Source organism: Bison bison, unplaced genomic scaffold, assembly GCF_000754665.1.
Source record: "Bison bison bison isolate TAMUID 2011002044 unplaced genomic scaffold, Bison_UMD1.0 scf7180017864066, whole genome shotgun sequence".
NCBI classification, from domain to species: domain Eukaryota; kingdom Metazoa; phylum Chordata; class Mammalia; order Artiodactyla; family Bovidae; genus Bison; species Bison bison.
The window spans coordinates 2,676,412-2,692,134 of NW_011494638.1; the positions used below are offsets into that span (position 1 = coordinate 2,676,412).

The window sequence follows — 15,723 nt, forward strand, 5'->3', positions numbered from 1 at the left end:
GACCTTTGTTGGCAAAGTAATGTCTCTGCTTTTGAATCTGCTATCTAGGTTGGTCATAACTTTCCTTCCAAGGAGTAAGCATCTTTTAATTTCATGGCTGCAATCACCATCTTCAGTGATTTTGGGGCCCCAAAAAATAAAGTCTGACACTGTTTCTACTGTTTCCCCATCTATTTCCCATGAAGTAATGGGACCAGATACCATGATTTTAGTTTTCTGAATGTTGAGTTTTAAGCCAACTTTTTCACTCTCCACTTTCACTTTCATCAACAGGCCTTTTAGTTCCTCTTCACTTTCTGCCATAAGGGTGGTGTCATCTGAATCTCTGAGGTTATTGATATTAGTAAGAAGTTAATGGTTGGTTTAGCAATCACTGTTACAAGAGGCTGAAATAACATACCTAACATACTGTTAGGTCCCTTAGGGAAAGAATTTATGCTGGGGAAAGAAACTCTAGTGGGGATATGGTAATCATATTTTTGGAACCAAGAAAATATCAGGATATAATCTGGCATGGTCTGGCAATGACTCAAACACGTAAATTTAGGACTAACTTGGTAGCTCTAGAACATGTGGTTGCTAAGGAATGAAAGATTTCAAATGCAAAACTATTCTGTTAATAAGTCAGTGCAAAGCATCAATGTAAGAAGAAGGAGCACTCTGCATATCACAATTACCTTTGAAAGCATTTTTTCATGCTACTTGCTGCCCAAGTAGTAGTGAAGTTTGCATTTACTGAAGGATTTTTCTGCAAAAAAAATCTTGAAGAGGATGTGACACCCACAAGACTAATGACCAGACTCTTTGATACTGTAAAAATAAAGGCCAGTGTATTCTTAGGCTTCCAGGGACAGATACCCAGGAGAGAAAGTTAAGTCAGGTAGAGTTTAGTGGAAGAGAGAGATTTATAGAACAGTTAAGGAGACTGTCCTGTAGACAGTGATAATGCAGAACACAATTAGTGCACAAATGAAAGTCACTAACTGCCCGGTGTTAGTGACACATGGGGTCAGATTTGCAAAAGAAGGTGATAAGTAAATTGTCTTTTAAAGAAAAGTGGAAGTGAGCCTTGAGGACAAACAACTTCAAAGATACCTTGCCTACTAGCTATCTCTTCCAGAGAATTCATTAATATCACCACAGCTCAATGCTATAAATTATCTCAGTGGTATGAAAACTCAAATACAATATAAGCATGACCATGGTTCAATCAGACCTTTATTTTTTTTTTAATATTTTATAATCAGACCTTTAAAACCACCCTTTATCTGGCCTAAATTTTTGAATTCCCCAACTTTTCAAAGTATGGATAAAATCTGTTGTGAAAGCTGTACTATAAATTCAGATTTTGACCCAGTATTCTTAAATTTTCATGGAGTATGTTCCTCTTTACATGGAGTCACTTAATATTTTACTTTATTTTGTTGCCAGCCAAGGTGTTCATGTACACCTGCTAATACAGTTTCTTATTTAAAAATTTTTTAATTGTGGCTTTTGAATGCTTGAAATTTTTTGTTTCTCTTTTTTATTTTAATAATTATAAATGACAATATAGGAATGTGCAAATTATTTTTGATTTCACATTCCTTAAGGAACTAGGTTAAGTTTTAAACATTTATTAAAAAAAAAATTAGGTTGCTTTTTATCTTTCCAAAGTGGCCAGTAATTTGTAAAATGTGCTATTGGGAATTTAGGCAATAAATAATCAATATATAATCAATTAATAAATATAAGAAATTATTTCTTATAAAATTTAGAGAGTTTGCAGGAGTAAGGAAAATTTTCTCAATTTGAACTCAAACAAATGCAGAAAAACTCAAGAACCGATAAATTTGCTGGCCAAAAAGATTGTTTTATAATTAGGATGAGTATGATATTTATGCCCACTATTATTACAAGAGATCTTCAATTTACATATTGGCCTCATAATTACTGTTTGTAGTTAGAGGTTTATTGGTGTGCTTTAAATAAACATCAAAATACTTAACTAAAACCAAACCTTTTATTTTTTTTTCCTGTTTATATGACAGAGGCATTCTGACTTCACCCACTTAAAAACTCATGCTTCTCTCAGGAAATGAAAACTGTCAGCCAGTGTTTAAATTGCTATAGTTTGACAGTTTCAGATTTTCAAGTAATAACCAATTATTTGATAGGAAATTTCCATTCCCAAAATACCTAAAATAGACTAAAATGATTCATAGGAAAATAGGATAATTTCACCCAACGGAGCTATTTAACCATTTTTGTATGACTTTAAAGTCATTATATTAACAGGTGAATAAGGTAACTCAATGTGTATATCAAACTAATATGGGAACAAAATATACACTTTAAATAAGAAGCAGCCCAATTTCCTGAAGAAAACCATGCTGTTGGAGGTGGCAGTTTTGTGGGGAAGGGCAGAACAACCACCTATCCCCTCAGCAAGATTTACCAAGGAGTGGGGGACCTGGAGAAAATTCTTTGGGAGGTCTTCTCTCATTTTCTGTTCGTGAACATTTTTATCCAAGTGAAGTTGGGTTAAAACTGATATTAGGATAATAGCAAAAACATGTGATTCAAAAAAATAATCAGCTTTCCTGGTTCCTAGGATTGAGGTGAACAATCCACATATGTTTTCTTGGTTAAGGGTTGGGAGATACAGTTTATTACACTAATTGTGTTTAAATGCATATCAATATCAGAGATTAAAATAGGCAATATCTATTTTTTTATGAATTACTGCCTTGCTACTGGTTATAGCTCAATGTAACTCTCAAAGTATGAGGCTTAGGGTTATTGTAAGTTTCCAACTTCTAGAGAAATCTATATGTGTTAAGCTTGCTCATGCACGTGCGGATAATCTCTAATGACAGCAGCAGAAAATGATATAGACCAGAAGAACAGCACTGACTCTGATAAAGGGGCAGAAACTAACTAATGCTAAAATCACCTAGATTTGAGTGAAAATTGACATTAAGAATTGGTTTGATATAACCAGTAAAGTGTCAGATGTTAAATGAGGGATTTTTGGTTTCTGTTCTGTTTTTAGTCATGTCAGTATATCATAGAGCAATGCAGCTGGTGAGGTGTATAGATAATACTTTTTCCTAATAGTTTCTTAGTTTTAGAAAAGTTTCTTGGAGGATTGTAGGATTTATGATCGTGTATTCTATTAGGGACAATTTTTGATGCTGGGTTAGCTTCCAGGAGTTTAAATTGATTTGTGTCATACATGTATTTGGTGTTCTTAGGTTCTCTTATTTGTAGTAAGTCCTTCTTTCTTTCATTTGCTCTACTCCCCAAGGTTGTCTTTATCCTAAGCCCCTCTCTTCAATAATAGACCAACTTGAGCAAGAACTATAGGTACTAATGATAGGAAACTGAATTTCTGAAGACTCAAATGAAGATTGGTTTAAATTTCAGAGAATATTCTAGGTTTCCCTTTATATGAATTTCTATCCGCTAGATACAATACATCTGATATATGTCATCCTATTTTGACAACTAGCTTGCAAAAATATAATTAACAAAGGATAAAATTTTCTAAAATGCTGGTAAAGTTTGTGTTCATCCATCACTGTAATTATAAAAAAGTCTGCCACATTAACAGTTTGGTGTTTTATTTGTTTGTGTTTACTTATAGTGTAAGTTATTTTCTAATATTGATTAATATTATTTTAGAACTGAAATCAGATAAAAAGAATTTGGCTTTTACATTGTAAGAATAAACATAATATGTCATCTTGATTTAATAATTTTACCCTCCCCCCACACAAAATAAAAACTTAAAAAATATATATAAAATAAAATGAGAAACTTAAATCTTGAACTCTGAGTTAAAAATTGGCATCTAGGAAGAAAAGTTAGGCCTATCACCTATAGAGAAACACACTGGAGCAAGAGGATAATTGTTCATCTATTACTTTTAATTCTATACTTGAAAAAATATGAAAACTCCTTCACTAAGGTACAACATAATGTGCAAAAATTAATTTTTAGCAATTTAAAAAAATTTCAATGGTTCTATTTATTTACAGGGATATTACAGATGAAAATGTTTTCAAGCAACACACATTTTCAACTAACATATGACCAATTTTCTAAGTCATGAAATTACCATGTTCTGTAATATATTTTGTTATGCCTTGCATCCCACTGCTATAACCAACAAAGGCTTTGCTCTATAGCTCTTTTTTGTATGCATGCTATGCATTTTAATCAATTTTTTTCATAGTAAAAACTTTTAATTTTATTAGAATTTTCTAAATTTTGCATTTTATTTCAAAGATTAAAGAAAGAAAAAAGGATATGTATGCCATGTTTGTTTGAAATTTACCTTATAATAAGCAAAATGCTTCATGCTTCTAAGAAATAAAAGCTATGCTTTCTCAGAACTCCAAAGTAATATTGTTTATGATCTCTTTGCAGTTAGACCCTGAAGCTAGTACTGTTCTAAAAGAACTTCAGGTTAAACTCAGTGGGGTTCTGGATGAGCTCAGTGTCACTTATGGTGAAAGGTAAGTGGACTAAGTAATTACTATGCAAATGTATTATAATCATGTCTTTAGTGCTGTCTCTCTCCTCTGACTGTCTAAATCTATTTAACTTGAAGACTCAATTTAAGCATCACCACCTCTGGTACTTTGGCCTCCTCATGCAAAGAGTTGACTCATTGGAAAAGACTATGATGCTGGGAGGGATTGGGGGCAGGAGGAGAAAGGGACAACAGAGGATGAGATGCCTGGATGGCATCACCAACTCGATGCACATGAGTTTGAGTGAACTCCGGGACTTGGTGATGGACAGGGAGGCCTGGCACCCCTGGCACCCCTGCAATTCATGGGGTCGCAAAGAGTCGGAAACGACTGAGCGACTGAACTGAACTGAACCGAACCTCTGGAAAATCTTCCATGACCCTGCAATTTTATAGTGATGTCTTGCTGTTTGCTCCCCAGAACTCTGAGTATCCTGCAGTTGAGGAGCACTGACAACACTACACTCTAAATTCTGGTTCACTTGCCTGTTTTCCTCTCATTACTGTATGTTTCTTAAGGGCAGAAATGACATTTCATTCCTCTTTGAAATTCTGGTTTGTAGACCTTAGCAATTGGCTGTTGAAGGAATAGAGGAAGGAAGAAAGGCAGGGAGAAAATCTTTACATGCATGACAGGGATGAGTTGTATTCATGCCATACATATCAGTGTGGTTCCAAAGAACTGAACTATTAACCCCATAACTGAATTAAGACAGCCTGCTATGTTTTAGGCTTTAGAAATGTTAATGCAATTAGCTCATGGGAAACTACTAACACATCTATGTTATGTCTTTTTCTTCCCATTAATTAACTTTGCTTATTAATAGTGTGGTTCTAAAGAATGAGAAGTTCATTCTAGATAAACTTCATTTTGGTCTTATAGGAAAAAGCCATCATCTCATCAGCAAATGTTAAAATAGGAAATTAATCACTTACCAATAATATCATTTGCAATATTTTCTCCAAATCAGTAAGTTGTGTTTTCATTTTGTTCATGGTTTCTTTTGCTGGGCAGAAGCTTTTAAGTTTAATTGGGTCTCATTTGTTTATTTTTGCTTTTATTTCCTTTACTTCAGGAGACAGATCCAAAAAATACCACTGTGATAGTGTTCTTCCCTTCCTTTCCTCTAGGAGATTTATGTATAGTACCCTGTTTTGGGGTCTTTAATCCATTTTGAGTTTATTTTTGTATATGGTGTTAGAGAATGTTCTAATTTCATTCTTTTGCATGTAGCTGTCCAGTTTTCCCAGCATGATCTATTGAAGAGACTATCTTTTTTCAATTGTATATTCTTGCCTCATTTGTCAGAGATTAATTGACCATAAGTGCATGAGTTTATCACTGGGCTTTCTGTCCTATTCCACTGACCTCTGTGTCTGTTTTCATGCCAGTACCATACTGTTTTGATTACTGTAGTATTTTAATATAGTCTGTAGCATAGTCAAAAGTCAGGGAGCATGGTTCCTCCAGCTCTGTTCTTCTTTCTCAAGATACTTTGGCTATTTGAGGTCTTTTGTGTTCCCATACAAATTTTAATTTTTCTTCGTTTCAGTAGTGTGAAAAATGCCATTGTTAATTTGATAGGGATTGCATTGAATCTTTAGATTGCCTTAGGTAGTATAGTCATTTGAACAATGCTGATTCTTCCAATCTAAGAATAGAGTATATCTTTCCATCTATTTGTATGATTTTCAATTTTATTTCATCAGTATCTTATAGTTTTTGAAGTATGGGTCTTTTGCCTTCTTAAGTAGGTTTATTCTTTGGCTGGTTTGTTTGTTTTCTTGGATATAATGGTAAATCAAACACATCTTTTAAGAAGTTCATTAATTTCATACAGAATTTGCTTTAAGTATTAGTTCAATAAATACTGACTTATTATTTTAACCTATGACTTCAGTTCTCAAATAAGATTGAAATTTATTCTTAAAAAGAGGGCTAGCTGTCTCTTTGGAGTCTGCTGCTGCTGCTAAGTCACTTCAGTCATGTCCAACTCTGTGTGATCCCATAGATGGCAGCCCACCAGGCTCCGCCGTCTCTGAGATTCTTCAGGCAAGAACACTGGAGTGGGTTGCCATTTCCTTCTCCAATGCATGAGAGTGAAGTCGCTCAGTTGGAGTCTAGTCATGACTTATTTGTGTATTTTGGAAAAACACATACTTAACAGACGTCTGCTGATTAGTTTTGCCACTCTTAAATCAGAAAGACTAAAAAGAAAAAGACACAAAGTATCATACTTTTTCTCAAATGTAGGAACGAAGCAAAGGAAAGTCCTATGCTTGGACTCCTCTTCAGTATCAGAGGTGTGTTCATCATCTTCGTGGAAAGCCCCTTCACAGTTTAGATGCTGAGCCAGATGCAGTCTTGATGTATTGAGCTTTTAGGCCTCCCTTATAAAAAGAATAATTATCTTATTCTGTTGCCATGGATTTATTTTCCACACTACCAACCAAGTCTGTATCTCACACTCAGGGTAGGTGAGAAGTCCATAAGGATCAGTTTGATCATGCAGTAGAGTCAAACTGGATAATTTCAGTATGAGTCCACCTTTCTTTTAGTGTAAATTAGTGGTTGTGAGTTTTAAAATTAAGTGCATAATTAATTGCCCCAAATCTATTTCATCTGCTGTTATTAAAACCCACAATTAAATTATTCTACTCTATGTAGCTGGCAGGATGATTTTTTCAGGAAAGCCAGGCCAAAGCCAAACCAAACATCTGAAGCCTGGGTCTCTGGGTTATAATACATGCATAGGAAACCCACCTGGGAACTGAGACTAAGTGAGATAAAACCTCAGTGATATCTTAATGATGTCTTAATGTTTTCTAAACCTTTGCCACTCAGGTTTATGCTTACGCACATATTTTGCAGTTTAGTTCTTTGGTTTATTACACTTCTTTTAATCTCTGGTACCAGTGGCCAGCTGGATTAAATAAATTTTAAAAATCATGAACATTTCATAGGAGTTCTGTGTGTCTTCTGTGGCTTCTCAAGTGCTCATGAATGAATGAATGAATGAAATCACTCAGTCATGTCCGACTCTTTTCGACCCCATGGACTGTAGCCCACCAGGCTCCTCTGTCCATGGGATTCTCCAGGCAAGAATACTGGAGTGGGTTGCCATTTCCTTCTCCAGGGGATCTTCCTGACCCTGGGATCGATAGAGTCTGTCATTATTTTCTGGTACTGTGTGTGTGTGTGTGTGTGTGTGCGTGCGTGCAGTTGCTTGAGTTGTGTCCAACTCTTTGGACTATAGCATGCCAGGCTCTTCTGTCTATGGGATTCTCCAGGCAAGAATATTGGAGTGGGTTGCCATGCTCTTCTCCAGGAGACCTTCTCAACCCAGGGTTCGAACCAGTGTCTTCTGCATCACAGGTGGATTCTTTACTGCTGAGCCACCTGAAGCACTACTGATTAATAAAAACTTTTCAAGCAGAAAATAGATAGAAAAAAAAGACTCTTTAGGTGACTTTACCAAAAGTTGATAGAGACAGAAGATTTTCAGTAAGATGCCAGTGTTGATTCAGCCTGGATTAATGGTAGGGTAGAAGAGCATTTGGAGAAGGCAATGGCACCCCACTACAGTACTCTTGCCTGGAAAATTCCATGGACGGAGGAGCCTGGTAGGCTGCAGTCCATGGGGTCCCTGAGGGTCAGACATGACTGAGCGACTTCACTTTCACTTTTCACTTTCATGCATTGGAGAAGGAAATGGCAACCCACTCCAGTGTTCTTGTCTGGAGAATCCCAGGGACAGAAGAGCCTGGTGGGCTGCCGTCTATGGGGTCACACAGAGTTGGACACAACTAAAGTGAATTAGCAGCAGCAGAAGAGCATTCTCTCTTATTCTCTGGTAATCCTTCCTCCATATGTCTGATCCCACACACAGAGCTGTCTTCTGGTGGGTGTTTACCATATGGGTCTGTTGTAGGAGCCTGTTTGTACATTTTTGGATCATGAGTATCATACCTTCTGCTCAGTCAAGCCTCCACCTCAATTCACTGTTTTAAGAATCAGTTCTAAGAAAGTAGCTATTTCAAAGGTGCTTAATAATACACTCAGCTGAATCACTGATGACCTAGTGGTAAATCAACCAGGTCAAATGTTTTCCCGCATGATTTACCTTTCCTATATATTGCTTCAAGTACCTACTGCTACTTCTTGTTGCTGTTCAGTTGCTAAGTCATGTTTGACTCTTTGCAACCTCATGGCCTACAACACACCAGGCTCCTCTGTCCTCCACTATCTCCCAGAGTTTGCCCAGGTTCATGTCCATTGAATCAGTGATGCAATCTAACCATCTTATCCTCTGCCACCCCTTTCTCTATTTCCTTCAATCTTTCCCATCATCAGGGTCTTTTCCAATGAGTCGGCTTTTTGCATCAGGTGGCCAAAGTATTGAAGCTTCAGCATCAGTCCTTCCAATGAATATTCAGGGTTGATTTCCTTTAGGATCGACTGCTTGGATCTCCTTAAAGTCCAAGGGACTCTCAAGAGTCTTCTCCAGCACCACAATCTGAAAGCATTAATTCTTTGGTGTTCAGGCTACTTTTTCATCATGCACAATTACTGGAAAACCATAGCTTTGACCATGTGGACTTTTGTTGGCAAAGAAATGTCTCTGCTTTTTTATATGCTATCTAGGTCTGTCATAGCTTTTCTCCCAAGGAGAAAGTGCATTTTAATTTCATGGCTGCAGTCACTGTCCACAGTGATTTTGGAGCTAAGAAAAAATCTATCACTGTTTCCACTTTTTCCCCATCTGTTTGCCATGAAGTGATGGGACCAGATGCCATGATATTCATTTCTTGAATGTTGGTTTTTAAGCCAGCTTTTGCACTCTTCTCTTTCACCCTTATCAAGAGGCTCTGCTGGGAGCCGGCATATTGCATATTGAGTGCATATTGCATATTGCATATTGAGTGCAGCACTTTCCACAGCATCATCTTTCAGGATCTGGAATAGCTCAACTGGAATTCTATCACTGCCTGGAGCCAGCGTAAGGAACTCCGCCCATGACAAAGGTCATGAGGAAGGAGGCTCGCATACGCAAAGGCGGGATCTAGCCTCAGGAGTCCCCCATCTACCCCCAAAACCAGAGTCTGCCTACTTTCTGCTTTGTGCTTTCACCTACACCTCTGACTTTACGGGGGGCTGTCCCCCACTACCTCTCTCTGAAAAAAGAGTTAGCTTACAGCTCCAGTTAATAATTCCTGGGTGTGACAGTGTTTCAACCTACAAACTATTTTGGAAATCCTCTAGCCTGCCTGAATAGGTTTTTCCGGTCACACGTGATTGTTCAGAGCCTCCCAACTGTGAGAGGCATGAGATGTTCTAAACTGTCTAAATACAGATTCCTTTGAGCAGTTAAAAGATTGATTAGAAATTGTATTGGTGAAGGGATTTTCACTTGTTGGGCCAATGTTTGCTGCTAAGTTTCCATATCCCTTACCTGCTGTGTCCCTGGCAATGTATTGATTAATATAATTGGTGTAAGTAGTAGCTTTAATGTTTGTAACCTGGGACCCTTGAGTTAATTCTTTTTCTTGTTATAGCCCACCACACCTTTGCTCTGTAGGAATGCAACTTTATCTAATGCTTTTTGGAGGCTGGCGCCTGACTTTAGAATAATCACCTTTAGAGAAAAAGGCCTCCGGGCCAGAAGATGATGCAAATCACCTAAACTTTTGCATATGATAAGTTTGCAGGAAGAAAGCCTGGCTTGCTGCATGACTCTACCCCTTCCCCCATTATCCTCTATGCATAACTTAAGGTATAAAAACTACTTTGGAAAATAAAGTGCGGGCCTTGTTCACTGAAACTTGGTCTCACCATGTCATTCTTTCTCCTACCTTCTGGCTGAATTATTCAGCCTCTTTCTTCACTGAATTTTCCTACTGAGCTATCCTTATTCTATTACTCTTTATATCCTTAATGAAAGTTTAATTAAGCAGTTATTTCCTGATCCTCGCCAACGCCGTCCCCGCTTCGAATTCCCTGGATCCACCGGGGCTGGACCCCGGCAAGGCTCTTTAGTTCCTCTTTACTTTCTGCCATTAGAGTGGTATCATCTACATATCTGAGGTTGTTGATATTTCTCTTGACAATCTTGATTCCAGCTTGTGACTCTTTCAGCCCAGAATTTTGCATGATGTAGTCTGCATCTAAGTTAAATAAACAGGATGACAATATACAGTCTTGACATACTCCTTTACCAATTTTGAACCAGTCCATTGTTCCATTTCTGCTTCTGTTGCTTCTTGACCTGTATACAGTACAGGTTATTACCTTATTATTATTACCTGGTAACTCCTTCTCACCATTCCCAAGATGTGATTAATTTACCCTCAGTATCCTAACTGGCTTTTTTCTTGCCTGCTAGTGTGTGTATTATAATTACACTTATTGTTGAAGTTGAGAGTAACAGACAACACAGAGGACTACTGAATATGCTCAGAGTCTCCACTATTTAAATCTCTACTATTTTCTGCTGTTTAGTTAGAAACCACCAAAGTTGGTGTAGGAGGATATAAAGAATGAAAACAATAGTACTACAGATTACACCTCACAGACTTAGTTAAATCTTTTTTTAATCTTTCTTGAGTGCCTGCCTGTGTTGGGTTAAAGTGTATTTAATAAGTAACTTAATGTTTAATTGCATTTATTTGCTGCTCTTGTTGTTTAGTCACTCAGTCATGTCCAACTCTTTGCCACCCCGTGGACTGCAGCACCCAGGCTTGCTTGTTTTTCACTATCTCCGGGAGTTTGCTCAAACTCATTACCAATGAATCAGTGATGCCAACCAATCATCTCATCCTCTGTCACCCCCTTCTCCTCCTGCTTTCAGTCTTTCCCAGCATCAGTATCTTTCCCAATGAGTCAGTTCTTTGCATCAGGTGGCCAGAGTATTGGAGTTTCAGCTTCAGCATCATTCCAGTGAATATTCAGGACTGATTTCCTTTAGGATGATATGGTTGGATCTCCTTGCAGTCCAAGGGACTCTCAAGAGTCTTCTCCAAAACCACAGCTCAAAAGCATCAATTTTTTAGTACTCAGCCTTTTTTTATGGTCTAATTCTTATATCCATAAATGATTACTAGAAAAACCATAGCTTTGACTCTACAGACCTCTGTTGGCAAAGTGATGTCTCTGCTTTTTAATGCACTGTCCAGGTTTTTCAGTCACCATCCACAGATATTTTGGAGCCCAAGAAAATAGCCTGTCACTGTTTCCATTTTTACCCATTTATTTGCCATGAAGTGATAGGACTGGATGCCATGATCTTCAGTTGTTGAATGTTGAGTTTTAAGCCAGATTTTTCACTCTCCTCTTTCACCTTCATCAAGAGGCTCTTTAGTTCCTCTTCGCTTTCTGCCACTAGAGTGGTTTCATCTGCGTATCTGAAGTGATTGATATTTCTCCCAGCAAACTTGATTCCAGATGTGCTTCACCCAGACCAGCATTTTGCATGATATACTCTGCATCTTTTTTAAATAAGCAGGGTGACAATATACAGCCTTAATATACTCCTTTCCCAGTTTTGAAACAGTCCATTGTTCATGTCTGGTTCTAATTGTTGCTTCTTGACTTGTATACAGGTTTCTCAGGAGGCAGGTAAGGTAGTGTGGTATTCTCATCTCCTTATGAATTTTCCAGTTTGTTGTGATCCACACAGTCAAAGGTTTTAGTACTGTCAATGAAGCAGATGTTTTTCTGGAATTCCCTTCCTTTTTCTGTGATCCAACAGATATTGCCAATCTGATCTCTTGTTCCTTTGCCTTTTCTAAATCCAGCTTATACATCTAGAAGTTCTTGGTTCATGTACTGTTGAAGCCTAGGTTGAATGATTTTGAGCATAACCTTGCTAGTATGTAAAATGACTGCAATTGTACAGTAGTTGAACGCTCTTTGGCATTGTCTTTCTTTGGGATTGGAATGAAAACTGACCTTTTCCAGTCCTGTAGCCATTGCTGAGTTTCCAAATCTGTTGGCATATTGAGTGCAACACTTTAACAGCATCATCTTTTAGGATTTGAAATAGCTCAGTTGGAATACCATCACCTCTACTAGCTTTGTTTGTAGTAATGCTTCCTAGGCCCACTTGACTTCATTCTCCAGGATGTCTGGCTCTAGATGAATGATCATATCATTATGGTTATCCAGATGATTCAGACCTTTTTTGTATAGTTCTTCTGTGTATTCTTGCCACCTCTTATTTGCTTTTAACTATCAGTATAATATTAGTTACTTATATAGATTATGCAAGGAGAAATATTTCTTGTAACTCATATTAACATTATTGCTTCTATTGGTTAATAGATGAGTCCAGTGTAACACCTTGGGGTTGATTTTGCTTTTGTTGATATTAAGATAATGTAATTGTTGAGCTTGAATGCTTTTATTAAAAAAATTTATTATAGTTGCTTTACAATGTTGTATTAATTTATGCCAAACAGCAAAGTGAATCAGCTGTAAATATACATATATCCCTTCCTTTTTGTATTTCCTTCCCATTGAGGTTACCACAGAGCATGGAGTAGAGTCCCCTATGCTATACAGTAGGTTCTCATTAGTTATCTATTTTATACATGGTAGTGTGTGTATGTCAGTTTCGATCTCCCAATTCAGCCCAGCCCCTCCAAGCCACCTTTGGTTTTCTGTATGTTTGTTGTCTAGGTCTGTGTCTCTCTTTCTGCTTTGCAAATAGGTTCATCAGTACCCTTTTTCTAGATCCCTCATATATGCATTACTATAACATTTTCCTTTTCTCCTTCTGACTTTGCTCTGTATGGCAGTCTCTAGCTCCATCCGTGTCTCTACAAATGACACAATTCCATTCCTTTTTATGGCTGTTACATATATATATATTATATATGCCACATCTTCATCATCCATTCTTCTGTTGATGGAAACTTAGCTTTTCTTTCATGTCCTGGCTATTATAGTGCTGCAGTGAACATTGGGGTGCATATGTCTTTTGAAATTCTGATTTTCTCTGGGTATATGCCCAGGAGTGGGATTGCTGGGTCATATAGTGTTCTATTTTCAGTTTTTTGAGGAACCTCCATACTGTTCTCCATAATGGTTGTATCAGTTTACATTCCCACCAATAGTTTAGAAGGGTTCCCTTTTCTCCACACCCTCTCCAGCATTTATTGTTTGTATATTTTTTTGATGGCCATTCTGACCAGTGTGAGATGATAGTTTCAATTTGCACTTGTCTGATAATTAGTGAAGAGTTGACTCATTGGAAAAGACTGTGATGCTGGGAGGGATTGGGGGCAGGAGGAGAAGAAGACAACAGAGGGAGGATGAGATGTCTGGATGGCATCACTGACTCGATGGACGTGAGTCTGAGTGAACTCCGGGAGTTGGTGATGGACAGGGAGGCCTGGTGTGCTGCGATTCATGGGGTCGCAAAGAGTCGGACATGACTGAGCGACTGGACTGAACTGATAATTAGTGCTGCTGAGCATCTTTTCATATGCCTGTGGTCCATCTGTATGCTTTCTTAGGAGAAATGTCTGTTGAGGTCTTTTACCCATATTTTGATGGTGTTCCTTGTATTTATATTGAGCTACAAGAGTTGTTTGTAGATTTTGTAGATTAATCCCTTGTCAGTTGCTTCATATATTTTCTCCCATTCTGAGGGTCTTTTTGTCTTGCTTATGGTTTTCTTTGTTGTGCAAAAGCTTTTAAGTTTACTTAGGAGCCATTTGTTTATTTTTGTTTTTATTTTCATTACTCTAGGAAGTGGGTCACAAAGATTTTGCTGTGATTTATATCAAAGAGTATTCTGCCTATGTTTTCCTAAATTAAATACATTTAGGTATTTAATGAACTTGAGGTTATTTTTGTGTATGGTGTTAGGGAGTGTTCTAATTTCATTCTTTTAGCTTTAGCTCTCCAGTTTTCCCAGTACCACTTATTGAAGAGACTGACTTTTCTCCATTTTATATTCTTGCTTCCTTTGTCATAGATTAGGTGACCATAGGTGGGAGGGTTTATCTCTGGGCTTTCTGTCCTGTTCCATTGATCTGTATTTCTGTGTGTGTGTGTGTGTGTGTGTAGTACTGTCTTGATTACTGTAGCTTTGTAGTATAGTCTGAAGTCAGGGAGCCTGATTCCTCCAACTCCATTTTTCTTTCTCACGATTGCTTTGGCTATTTGGGGTCTTTTGTGTTTCCATACAAATTGTAAAATTTTTTGTTCTAATTCTGTGAAAAATGCTATTGGTAACTTGATAGAGATTGCTTTGAATCTGTAGATTGCTTTGGATAATATAGTTGTTTTCACAATATTGATTCTTCTGATCCAAAAATATGGTATATCTCTCCATCTGTCTGTGTGGTCTTTCTTTCATCAGTATCTTATAGTTTTCTGAGTACAGATCTTTTGCCTCCTTAGGTAGGTTTATTCCTAGGTATTTTGTTGTTGTTGTTGTTGTTTTAATGGTAAATTGGATTGTTTCCTTATTTTCTCTCCCTGATCTTTTTTGCTAGTGTATAGGAATGTGAGATTTCTGTGTTTTAATTTTGCATCATACAACTTCATCAAATTCATTGATTAGTACCAGTAGATTTCTGGTGGCCTCTTTAGGATTCATTATGTATAGTATTATGTCATGTGCACAGTGACAGTTTTACTTCTCTTTCAATTTGGATTCTTTTTCTTCTCTGATTGCCATGGCTAGGACTTCCAAAATTATGTTGAATAATAGTGGCAAGAATGGACATCCTTGTCTTATTCCTGATCTTAGAGGAAATGCTTTCAGTTTTTCACCATTGGGCATATTGTTATTAATAGCTCTGGGTTTGTCAAATATGGCCTTTATTAATTAAGGTAAGTTCCCTCTATGCCTACTTTCTGAAAAGCTTTTTAATTGTAAATGGGTGTTGAATTTTGTCAAAAGCTTTTCCTGCACCTATTGAGATGATCATAGAGTTTTTATTCCTCTGTTGGTTAGTGTGGTGTATTACACTGATCGGTTTGTGTATGTTGCAGAATCCTTGCATCCCTGGGATAAATCCCACTTGATCATGGTGTATGATACGTTTATATGTTGTTGGATTTTGTTTGCTAGTACTTTGTTGGGGATTTTTGCTTCTGTGTTCATCAGTGATACTGGTCTGTAATTTTTGTGGATGTGGATGTGTGATATCTTTGTCTGGTTTTGGTATCAGGGTGATGGCCTTATAGAATG

The 15,723-nt window shown here is 37.3% G+C and overlaps 1 protein-coding gene across 1 annotated transcript in view; it reads left to right on the top strand.

Annotated features, from left to right (window-relative positions):
* The window catches only part of UNC13C (unc-13 homolog C (C. elegans)), a 673,935-nt gene that overhangs the window by 576,930 nt on the left and 81,282 nt on the right, over positions 1-15,723 (top strand). The window contains exon 26 of the mRNA XM_010836764.1: positions 4,414-4,502. Within this exon, the coding sequence (XP_010835066.1) occupies positions 4,414-4,502 (89 nt within the window). The remainder of the gene's footprint in view (positions 1-4,413; positions 4,503-15,723) is intronic.